The sequence below is a fragment of the Procambarus clarkii genome, chromosome 76 (assembly GCF_040958095.1).
Source record: "Procambarus clarkii isolate CNS0578487 chromosome 76, FALCON_Pclarkii_2.0, whole genome shotgun sequence".
Classification (NCBI taxonomy): domain Eukaryota; kingdom Metazoa; phylum Arthropoda; class Malacostraca; order Decapoda; family Cambaridae; genus Procambarus; species Procambarus clarkii.
Window position 1 is genome coordinate 16121450 of NC_091225.1, and position 12500 is coordinate 16133949.

The 12500-nt window shown below is 42.3% G+C and overlaps 1 protein-coding gene across 1 annotated transcript in view; it reads left to right on the forward strand.

Moving 5' to 3' along the window:
• Nucleotides 1-12500, forward strand: part of LOC123771581 (uncharacterized protein DKFZp434B061-like) — a 119879-nt gene that overhangs the window by 17909 nt on the left and 89470 nt on the right. The window contains exons 3-4 of the mRNA XM_069313837.1: nt 3867-3981; nt 4839-5526. Coding sequence (XP_069169938.1) covers nt 3867-3981; nt 4839-5526 — 803 coding nt within the window. The remainder of the gene's footprint in view (nt 1-3866; nt 3982-4838; nt 5527-12500) is intronic.

The window sequence follows — 12500 nt, forward strand, 5'->3', positions numbered from 1 at the left end:
CCAGCTCCAATTGGTGACGAGGATTCGAACCTGCGTCCGGGAGCATGCCAGACACTGCCTTAATCGACTGAGCTACGATTACCATGTAGCATAATAGAATGGAATCACTGCAGTGTTTCAAGCGAAGGTGTGGTAAGAGAGAAATTGACAGAAGACACAATGGATCAAACGAGGCAGTTCATAATTATTCCCAACTAATTATTATACCAGTATATAATATAAAAAACAATAGATAGTTATAATATTGTACAATGTTTCTTTTATGATGTGTCTACTGACATATCAGAGTTCTCAAGATCACCTAGACTGTCCTTATGGTCACCCATTCAGTTACTAACCATACTTAACTTGGTTTGACGTGACAGATCGAATGACATTCGCATTATCCACTACGCCACTCCTAATACATGACTGCCAATGAGAACTAAATTAAAATCAAGCACTAGGTCGTAATAATTTATTCATGATCTTTTCATTTCAAATCAGAAATATAGTCGACTATGAAATTATGTTGTCAAATGTTTGAAATTTGGGTAAAAAGCAATATATATATATATATATATATATATATATATATATATATATATATATATATATATATATATATATATATATATATATATATATATATATATATATATATATATATTATTAAATATGACCGAAAAAGTAAGATTAATAATTCTAACACGAATTTTCTCAATCTTTCGTACATTACGCTTCACTGTTGGAGGTAAATCAAAAATCGCTTCTCCAAAATTCATTTTTATTTCTAGTCTGACGCGACACGGGCGCGTTTCGTAAAACTTATTACATTTTCAAAGACTTCACAAATACACAACTGATTAGAACTTGCGTTTCCCTGATTTTATATCTACATTTGAGTGAGGTGGGAAGGGTGATGTGGCATTAACACAAGACAGAACACTAGGGGATATTAATAGGGTATTAAAAGTATCAACACAAGACAGAACAGAAACAATGGGTATTGAATAGAAGTGTTTGTAGAAAGCCTATTGGTCCATATTTCTTGATGCTTCTATATTGGAGCGGTTTCTTGAGGTGGGTAGAATATAGTTGTGCAATAATTGGCTGTTGATTGCTGGTGTTGACTTCTTGATGTGTAGTGCCTCGCAAACGTCAAGCCGCCTGCTATCGCTGTATCTATCGATGATTTCTGTGTTGTTTACTAGGATTTCTCTGGCGATGGTTTGGTTATGGGAAGAGATTATATGTTCCTTAATGGAGCCCTGTTGCTTATGCATCGTTAAACGCCTAGAAAGAGATGTTGTTGTCTTGCCTATATACTGGGTTTTTTGGAGCTTACAGTCCCCAAGTAGGCATTTGAAGGCATAGACGACGTTAGTCTCTTTTAAAGCGTTCTGTTTTGTGTCTGGAGAGTTTCTCATGAGTAGGCTGGCCGTTTTTCTGGTTTTATAGTAAATCGTCAGTTGTATCCTCTGATTTTTGTCTGTAGGGATAACGTTTCTATTAACAATATCTTTCAGGACCCTTTCCTCCGTTTTATGAGCTGTGGAAAAGAAGTTCCTGTAAAATAGTCTAATAGGGGGTATAGGTGTTGTGTTAGTTGTCTCTTCGGAGGTTGCATGGCTTTTCACTTTCCTTCTTATGATGTCTTCGATGAAACCATTGGAGAAGCCGTTATTGACTAGGACCTGCCTTACCCTACAGAGTTCTTCGTCGACTTGCTTCCATTCTGAGCTGTGGCTGAGAGCACGGTCGACGTATGCGTTAACAACACTCCTCTTGTACCTGTCAGGGCAGTCGCTGTTGGCATTTAGGCACATTCCTATGTTTGTTTCCTTTGTGTAGACTGCAGTGTGGAAACCTCCGCCCTTTTCCATGACTGTTACATCTAGAAAAGGCAGCTTCCCATCCTTTTCCGTCTCGTAAGTGAAACGCAGCACGGAACTCTGCTCAAATGCCTACATCTGCAGGAGCTGAAGGAGGCATTTGAGCAGAGTTCCGTGCTGCGTTTCACTTACGAGACGGAAAAGGATGGGAAGCTGCCTTTTCTAGATGTAACAGTCATGGAAAAGGGCGGAGGTTTCCACACTGCAGTCTACACAAAGGAAACAAACATAGGAATGTGCCTAAATGCCAACAGCGACTGCCCTGACAGGTACAAGAGGAGTGTTGTTAACGCATACGTCGACCGTGCTCTCAGCCACAGCTCAGAATGGAAGCAAGTCGAAGAAGAACTCTGTAGGGTAAGGCAGGTCCTAGTCAATAACGGCTTCTCCAATGGTTTCATCGAAGACATCATAAGAAGGAAAGTGAAAAGCCATGCAACCTCCGAAGAGACAACTAACACAACACCTATACCCCCTATTAGACTATTTTACAGGAACTTCTTTTCCACAGCTCATAAAACGGAGGAAAGGGTCCTGAAAGATATTGTTAATAGACACGTTATCCCTACAGACAAAAATCAGAGGATACAACTGACGATTTACTATAAAACCAGAAAAACGGCCAGCCTACTCATGAGAAACTCTCCAGACACAAAACAGAACGCTTTAAAAGAGACTAACGTCGTCTATGCCTTCAAATGCCCACTTGGGGACTGTAAGCTCCAAAAAACCCAGTATATAGGCAAGACAACAACATCTCTTTCTAGGCGTTTAACGATGCATAAGCAACAGGGCTCCATTAAGGAACATATAATCTCTTCCCATAACCAAACCATCGCCAGAGAAATCCTAGTAAACAACACAGAAATCATCGATAGATACAGCGATAGCAGGCGGCTTGACGTTTGCGAGGCACTACACATCAAGAAGTCAACACCAGCAATCAACAGCCAATTATTGCACAACTATATTCTACCCACCTCAAGAAACCGCTCCAATATAGAAGCATCAAGAAATATGGACCAATAGGCTTTCTACAAACACTTCTATTCAATACCCATTGTTTCTGTTCTGTCTTGTGTTGATACTTTTAATACCCTATTAATATCCCCTAGTGTTCTGTCTTGTGTTAATGCCACATCACCCTTCCCACCTCACTCAAATGTAGATATAAAATCAGGGAAACGCAAGTTCTAATCAGTTGTGTATTTGTGAAGTCTTTGAAAATGTAATAAGTTTTACGAAACGCGCCCGTGTCGCGTCAGACTAGAAATAAAAATGAATTTTGGAGAAGCGATTTTTTATTTACCTCCAACAGTGAAGCGTAATGTACGAAAGATTGAGAAAATTCGTGTTAGAATTATTAATCTTACTTTTTCGGTCATATTTAATAATATATATATATATATATATATATATATATATATATATATATATATATATATATATATATATATATATATATATATATATATATATTTACAAAATTATGTATATTTTACAGACATCAGTGCGTTATGTTTTATATTCTAGTAAGAAAATAAAGAAAGCAAAATAAACAGTTAATATCATATTTCAAGATTAGTCTTGGGGGTCCCATTGTCACTTTCTCAAATGGCACCTGCTTAATTTATGTCTCCCTAAATCCGACCATGTTAGGCTGGTACCCAACAGCAATTATTGTTAAAAATTAGGTGACGCTAGCCCAAAGCATTTGGTCTCCAGCCTCGGAAAGACAAGCAGTTTAAAAACAGTATAAAATGAGAGTAATATATCCGTGAGAAATCTTTGGTGAAGGACGGTGAAATCAAACCAGTGTCCCGGGTCATTCCTATGAACACGTGTAATTGTATATAGATTCTATTGCGAATCTTCTCTATATTATATCCTTCTTCACTTCGGAACGAAGATAAAAAATCAACTCTCTGAAGTTAACTTTACAATTATATATAGTCTGACGCATTTTGCTAAAACACTCTTCATCGTCATCAGAGGCGGAAAGAAAGTGACCTTGACGCAGTAGCCCCACACTCCAGTGACCTTGACGCAGAAGCCCCACACCCCAGTGACCGTGACCAGGACGCAGTAGTGTCATATATATCCTTCAGTAATTTCAGACGACAATGAATACCAAAGCATTATAATCCATACAGGAGGCGGTGCGAGCAGCTCCCTCACAGGGTGACACATGACGCCAGATCCTTCCGTGTCCGTCGCCAGTGTTCTCCCCTCTTTGTTCCATGTCCCTCCCCCTCTTCCTCACCATGGCATGTCCCTCCCCTCTTTCTCACCACGGTATTACCAGTTCACCATGTCCCTCCCCTCACCCCCCTCCCTCTACCCCAGAGCCCGTCGTCGTCACTCGTGTGCGCATGCCCCATGAAACATCTTAAGAATAGGAAGGAAACCCGATCCTTCCCCCCACTCCTGCCTCGTCTTCCCCCACTCCTACAGACTATGTCCCTGACCATCTACCAAAGTGAGGGAAGTCCGGCTGCCTTCATCAATATACACAGCTTGTCAGACGTTATCGCTTATATGAACAAAAATATCAGACGACACCATATTATCTTGAAATACTTACGTCTTTATCTATCATAAAATACTGCTCATTCCTGAATCTTCGACCAAAGGGGGAAGAACTTTTTGATAATATATGCAGGCAGTGTTTACTCTGGAGATTGAAATTTTCTGCTTACACCTACACGCCAGAAACAGAGGCTCTTGTGTCCTCTCTGGTGTTGCCAGACTACCGAGGGACACTCAGGCTGCTCCTGTGACAGACAGTAATGGGTTTGGCAGCCTCGCCAGCCGTGAGGAGCTGGTAACTGTGCAGAAGACGAGGGGCAAATAGATCGTTTTCAAGTTTCACAGAATTCCCTTATTTTTTTGCATTATAATATATATGCTTTGTTTTAGCTCAATATGGCGCTTTTCTAAGTATCACAGATTTCTAAATTTCAGACATTCAACTTGTTCAATTTATGTTTGCTGTGTCTTCAGCGCCATCAGCGGTCATTGTTCCAGCACCGGGGGTTGGAAGTCATCGTCTTCAGCTCCAGCAGCGGTCATTGTTCCAGCGCCGCGGGTTGGAAGTCATCGTCTTCAGCTCCAGCAGCGGTCATTGTTCCAGCGCCGCGGGTTGGAAGTCATCGTCTTCAGCTCCAGTAGCGGTCATTGTTCCAGCACCGGGGGCTGGAAGTCATCGTCTTCAGCACCAGCAGCGGTCATTGTTCCAGCACCGGGGGTTGGAAGTCATCGTCTTCAGCTCCAGCAGCGGTCATTGTTCCAGCACCGGGGGCTGGAAGTCATCGTCTTCAGCAGCGGTCATTGTTCCAGCACCGGGTGTTGGAAGTCATCGTCTTCAGCTCCAGCAGCGGTCATTGTTCCAGCACCGGATGCTGGAAGTCATCGTCTTCAGCACCAGTAGCGGTCATTGTTCCAGCACCGGGGGTTGGAAGTCATCGTCTTCAGTAGCGGTCATTGTTCCAGCACCGCGGGCTGGAAGTCTCAGGATAAACACGGAGGTTCGTTTCAACAACAATATTGTCTCACAAAGCTCAAATACGAAGACGTTATTGTCCCTCGAGGGTACAATACGACATTATTGGAAAACGAGAACGGAATACAACGTTGATATTTTCAGGAAGAGGTACAGGAGAATAGAGAACCGCCTTAGAAATCACTGACGTACTCACAAAAATTCCTGAAGAACTACTCGATAAAATGTAATCAGTTATTTCCAGTTTCGTAGTTATGACTGGCGGCAGACCCATGCACTCTCTCCCTGTATGGTACAATAGTTTTGAGTGACAAAACAAATTTAAATTCAAACTGCGTTTAGAGTGAATGATAATGGCTTACGTTTCATCTATTTCAAATACCTATTAAGTCACGGACTTCATAAGTCGTTAGCTCGTAAAGAACACGAAGTGTAACTTGCCATGATGATACTAACGTGACGACGTTACTATCATCACCGAACTTACGAACTTACGAGTTCATTGAGTATTTTCCATCCAAATCTCTCCCTCCCCTTTCCCCTTGTACTTGAATATGTACCCCGATCTTCTTCATGCACCCAAGAATTTGCAAACGTTTAACGGTAGTGCGTCGGGTTCCCAAGGTCCCACTACAAGTGCGTCGGGTTCCCAAGGTCCCACTACAAGAGTATCGGGCTCATAGTTGCGTCTGAACCAAAAAACATAAATAACATTATACACGAAGCCTCTGTTATAAACTGCCCTTCAGACCCATCTAGTTCCAGTGAGGATCGAATTGAAAACCATAATAAATAGGCCTAAGGGAAAATATGGCCACATTTCTCGTTTTTTTTTTATTGTAGTCAATCAACATCATGTCAGTGAGGTCGTCATAGTGGCCAACACAACACACATGCTGTACAATGCAATAAACTTTACGATCAATGATTATCGCCTGCACTGTAAGTCAAAACTTTCCTCGTCAATGTTATTTACAGCTGTTGCACAACTTTTATATTTTATGATCTGATTGATATGGTATTGTGTTAAATATTTATGAGCTGAGGGTTAATATTATAATGACTGATAATTACACCGAGCATCAGTCGCTCCAGCGCTCACAGTATATGAGCAGTGTGGCTACGGTATGTGGTATACTGTATTTACAGTATATTTTTCGATGGACCTACCCAGGCTTTGCGCCCCTGGAGAGGACACTGGAGATGATGACCAATTTCTTGGTGAGGAATTGGGAAAGTCAATGACTACGAGAAGCTACGGTGGTGCTCAAATAGATGGCTGCTTATCTTTAACCTAATAACTACCAAATGGGGATAGTTTTTCTGGGGAGAGGGGGGAGGGGGACCTCAGGTATAGTAGGGCTGAAAGGAAAACAGAGTCCAGAGACAGTGAGAGAAACTACAATCTGCAAGGAAACTACAATCACCGTAAGGCTGACGCCTCATGGGCCTGAATATGACGTCTCATTGGCCTGAAAATGACGCCTTATGGGCCTGAAAATGACGCCTCATTGACCTGAAAATGACGCCTCATGGGCCTGAAAATGATCGGCTCCGGAATGTTAGGAGAGTTGCCTCGGGTCTGACACTTCTATTCATGCATTTTTCGGCGCGGCATTCGATATAACGGGCTCCGGAAGCAACGTTCTCAACATAATATTTGCAAACAAATTACAGGTTATGAGAGGAGAGTGTAGAGAAAAAGTCAATAAACAGCTTAGACAAAAACTATGGCAAGGAAGACGAAGATAAAGCGATCAGCAGCTGCAAAGTAGAGGAGAAGGGGGAAGTAAGCCCTGCTAGCACAAATAGGCGAGTAAATCCTCTATTGGTCACACACGCCACCAAGCAAAAATCAATATAATTTGCATCCATCGTTTGCAGTGTTTAATCAGAGCTTCTCTACCATTCGCAATTTCTTTAAATAGAGAATCGACAGCGCTCCAATATTTTATCAGTATGTAAAAATTAGGACGACGCAACAGGAACACAAACGACACAAAAGAAAAATGCAAAACACAAAACTCCAATTATCGCATTCCAGCAGCAGGGAGCCGAAGTTTTGTATTTCACAATGTTGGAAATCAAGCTGTTGTTGGTGGTGCTGCGTTCAGGTGGGTGCTAGTCAGAGCCCAGGCAGGTGGGTGCTAGTCAGAGCCCTGGCTGGTGGGGGCTGCGTGCAGGTGGGTGCTAGTCAGAGCCCTGGCTGGTGGGGGCTGCGTGAAGGTGGGTGCTAGTCAGAACCCTGGCTGGTGGGGGCTGCGTGTAGGTGGGTGCTAGTCAGAACCCTGGCTGGTGGGGGCTGCGTGTAGGTGGGTGCTAGTCAGAACCCTGGCTGGTGGGGGCTGCGTGCAGGTGGGTGCTAGTCAGAGCCCTGGCTGGTGGGGGCTGCGTGCAGGTGGGTGCTAGTCAGAACCCTGGCTGGTGGGGGCTGCGTGCAGGTGGGTGCTAGTCAGAACCCTGGCTGGTGGGGGCTGCGTGTAGGTGGGTGCTAGTCAGAGCCTAAGCTGCGTGTGTCACTACATATGGGTACTTTTCACCAAATAGTTACTACATGTACTATCATTTCGGTAGGATGGGTTGAGATATGATAGAGAAAATGAGGTCGGGAGTCAGTACATTAAACATCCGATGGTTAGGAAGGAGGGGGTGGAAGAACTAGCAGTTCGATCTTGCAGACACGTGTGTAATGTGTGTCATTAAACACACTACTCAAACTACAGCCCCTCAAACACACACACACTAAACACACGACACACACACACACACACACACACACACACACACACACACACACACACACACACACACACACACACACACACAGTGCATTCTAATTTCGTCTTAGTTGAAAATTCTGTAACGCGTAAATATGAGAAAATCATGGGGTGTGTGTGTGTGTGTGCATTGCCTGGATAACAATGGCCGCCTGGCTGTACGTACTTCAGCATTACACGTGAAGTACAGTCCCGAATCTCATCGTTTTCCACGCCAGAGTTCACAGCACCTCGTAAACCCTAGCAATTTATCTGCAAAATCCAATGTTAAAGGGGGTGGAAAACCCCCGGCATTACCCCCTTGTCGAAGCTTTATGTTGATCCGGCCTCGCAGGAAACAAATGAGTATTCGTCTGCGTAAGGCCGGACATAGGCAGTAAACAAGTCAGTGTGAAACAGAGCCGAGGGACGGAGTTACTTAATGGCTCTATATGTATGAGATATGTGTACTATTTGTACTTACATATTTTTGTCTGCAGGATCGAGATTCAGCTTTTCGTTCCCATATTTCTAGTCTCTGATTGTATGGGTATGGGTTCATTGTGTATCGTTCTTCTGGTCTGTCATCTGTTCCCATATACTTTGCACTTGTTTGTGTTGAATTCTATTAACCATTTCTCGTACCAAATCTGCAGCTTATCTAAGTCAATTCCATGGTAGTTTGTGTGTGTTTACTATTTTATGCTTGCAGGCTCGAGCAGCTAGCTCTTGGACTAGCTGTCTAAAATACTAACTCGAGACCTATGTTCCTCAGTTTTATGTACTAAATATATTAATCTCTCTCTCTCTCTCTCTCTCTCTCTCTCTCTCTCTCTCTCTCTCTCTCTCTCTCTCTCTCCTCTCTCTCTCTCTCTCTCTCTCTCTCTCTCTCTCTCTCTCTCTCTCTCTCTCTCTCTCTCTCTCTCTCTCTCTCTCTCTCTCTCTCTCTCTCTCTCTCTCTCTCTCCCTCTCTCTCTCTCTCTCTCTCTCTCTCTCTCTCTCTCTCTCTCTCTCTCTCTCTCTCTCTCTCTCTCTCTCTCTCTCTCTCTCTCTCTCTCTCTCTCTCACACACACACACACACACACACACACACACACACACACACACACACACACACACACACACACACAATGCATCCATTGGATGCAACCCGTAACAGCTTACTAACAGCCTGGTACCTATTTACTACTAGGTGAACATACGCATTAGGTGAAAAAACTCTGCCCATTTGTTCTTGTCTGGGAATCGAACTCGGGTGCGTGGACTGCAAATATTGATCGCTGTCCTCGTGTTCGGGTGTGTCTATACGTGTGTGCGTGCGTGTGTATGTCGGAAGATGAGCGACTGAGATAATCGGAGCGTCCAAAGGAGAGATAGCAGAGGTATACCAGAGATAGTGGGAGATAGAGGCGTTGACGGTGGGTATAATTGTAGGCGTGTTGGGTGTAATAAGAGATGGTAATGGCTTGTACGTTCACCCAACCGTGGGTATGAAACGCTCCACACGACAAAATTATTTAATCACGTTCTTCTAAGTGATGGGGTTGGTGGAAAGATGTAATGAGATGGTTGAGGGAGATTTATAGGGAGGTGATGGGAATAATTAATTCCACATGATGAAAGGCGGTAATTAAAATGGTGAAGTGCTGCGATTTTTTTACATTGTGCAAGAAAATTGAGAGAGAGAAGAATTGCAAAATTTGAAGTGGTAAATATTGTGACATTTAAAGCAAGTTGTATTGTGATATTCATCCCGGTAACTCATTTGGAAAACTTGAGAGATTCGATATATTTTTCAACTCTTCTTGTCATTTTATTTCTCGTGGTGATGATTAGGATATGTGTTAATGGAAATTATCTCGAACAATTAAGAATTTAAACACCTTTCGTAAACGACTGTACATTTATAATCGAATTAGATAAAAAAAAACTGAAGTTCATTGCTTATTTAAGTAACACAGTTGCATAGTAAACCAGCAAAGTAATTTTATAATTATAATTATATCCTGTATAATGAAAACGTCAAGGCTTAGTATGACATGATGCTCATTACTTAAGAAATAAAGTTCATACAACGGTAATTATTACAGTTTTATACACCTTCAAGGATTCGTTATATAACATACTTGGGAAGGTAGAAATAGCCTAAATTACTCCATCCTTACGGAATTAATTTTACTAAGCAAACTTTAATAAACTAGAGCAAAAACTTTATTAAGAGTCACACACACAGGCATGTATAGGCATACATATGCATGCCTATACATAGGCATTCATATGTATTCGTAGCAGTTTAAAAGAAACAGATGAACAACTGGATAACCTTTAGAAACCCGTTGGATGGCTGCCTTCAGAATATTGTACATTACCTACCTGAGTCCAGTGTTAGAATATGCAGCCCCGGCATGGAATACCTCATGCCGCACATATAATGCAGCACAAAACAGGGCTGGAGAAAGTATTTGCTGCAGGACTGATCCCAGACAATGAGGAAAGACTGTGAGAACTCCACCTCAACCCTACGGAGACATGATAGAAACATACAAGATTCTGAAGTTAACCAGTAAGGTGGACAAATAAAGAGATGTTGAGAGTAAGCAGAGATCACAGGTGGAAACTTAGAGACTAAGTTGAGTGATGGGGGATGTAAGGATGCACTTCTTCAGTATGAGAGCAGTGATGAAGTACGGATGCACTTCTTCAGTATGAGAGCAGTGATGAAGTACGGATGCACTTCTTCAGAGTAGTGAGCAAGTGCAGTGATATCAAAAGCGAGATATCAGGCCCAAACTTTATACACAGCTTCAAAAACATACGAAGTCAGAAACACATTTAATTAAATCTAATAATCCTGAAATTAACAAAACTTGAAAGCAAGGATTTTAAACGTGACACTTCCCAGCATAAATTATTTATGAAAGTCCGCATGAAACATAACTGTGTCGAGCATGAACATATTTGCTCGTATGTACATAGGAGAACGACCAAAAATTTATTTAAACGTTGAAAATTTTAACTTTAAATGATGCAGAATAACAAGAGTTGATGAAGTGTCACGAAATACAGAGGGAAAATGTAAGAATAGAAAATATGATCAAGAGAGAGAGCGAAAGAGAGGAAGAGAGAGAGAGAGAGAGAGCCTCCCTCCTTCAGCGTCGCCTGCGGTGGGTGTCGGATTAGGCTTCACAGGTTAATTAATTTCTGACAGATCCTGGCTGAGGATTAATTTGAGAAGGGAGTACGGGAGAGGCGAGTGTCTCCAGCTCCGCCATACGAACTGTGAGACCCGCCTCTACTGGCTGCCTCCACAAAGAATGTTAATTTTGTTTGATTTAATGAATTGCGGGAGTAAGTGGAATTATTTAACTTTGCACGTAAAAGGCCAACCTTAATGTATCTCTGTCAGCCATACGCACACAAACGCGCGCGCACACACACACACACTCACATTCAACTGTCTAGTTGATTGATAGTTGAGAGGCGGGATCAAAGAGCTAGAGCTCAACCCCCGCAAGCACAACTAGGTGAGTACACAAACACACACACGCACGAAATATATGTAATAGGCATAGATATAGATTAGGCAAAATAGATTTCTTAGAAAGGCGGGGTCCAAGAGCTAATAGCTCGATTCTGCAGGCACAAATAGTAAATACACACACACAATTCGAGGAATTTATATACGGGAATGAATTGATAGGGTAGAAAAAATCAGTTTAACACAGAAAGAACAAGCACTAAAGGACACAGGTGGAAATTGAGTATACAAATGAGCCACAGAGACATTAGAAAGAACGTTTTTCGTGTCAGAGTAGTTAACAAATGTAATGCATTAGGAAGTGATGTGGTGGAGGCTGACTCCATACAGTTTCAAATGTAGATATGATAGAACCCAGTAGGCGCTGAAGTCTTTTTTTTTATTTATACATTAGGTACATCTGCATTTGTGCAGCTACCCTAGACTATATGAAGGGGAATACAGTGTCCAAAAGCTAGCTACATGATGCTAAAAAATCCCCATCACACAGAATGGTTAGTCATACAGAGGCATCAACAATAAATAAACAGAGGCGTGTGATAAGTGGTCTGCACTGGCAGACTCTTGAGTCGTTAAACCCGCTAATTGACAATTGAGAGGCGGGACCAAAAAGCCGAAACTCAACCCACGCATGTACAACAAGGTGAGTACACAGACACATCCAGCCTATCCATCACTAGGTGTGGCGTCCGCTGACTCCCATGTTAACGCAAGTGAGGCGGGCTTTTTAACGATCTACAAACAGGTTGCTGTGTTTGCATTTTTGGGGCTCATTTAACCCAATTACTGCATCCACCTGTTAACAGCAGCCAGGCAAAAATTTGGGCAA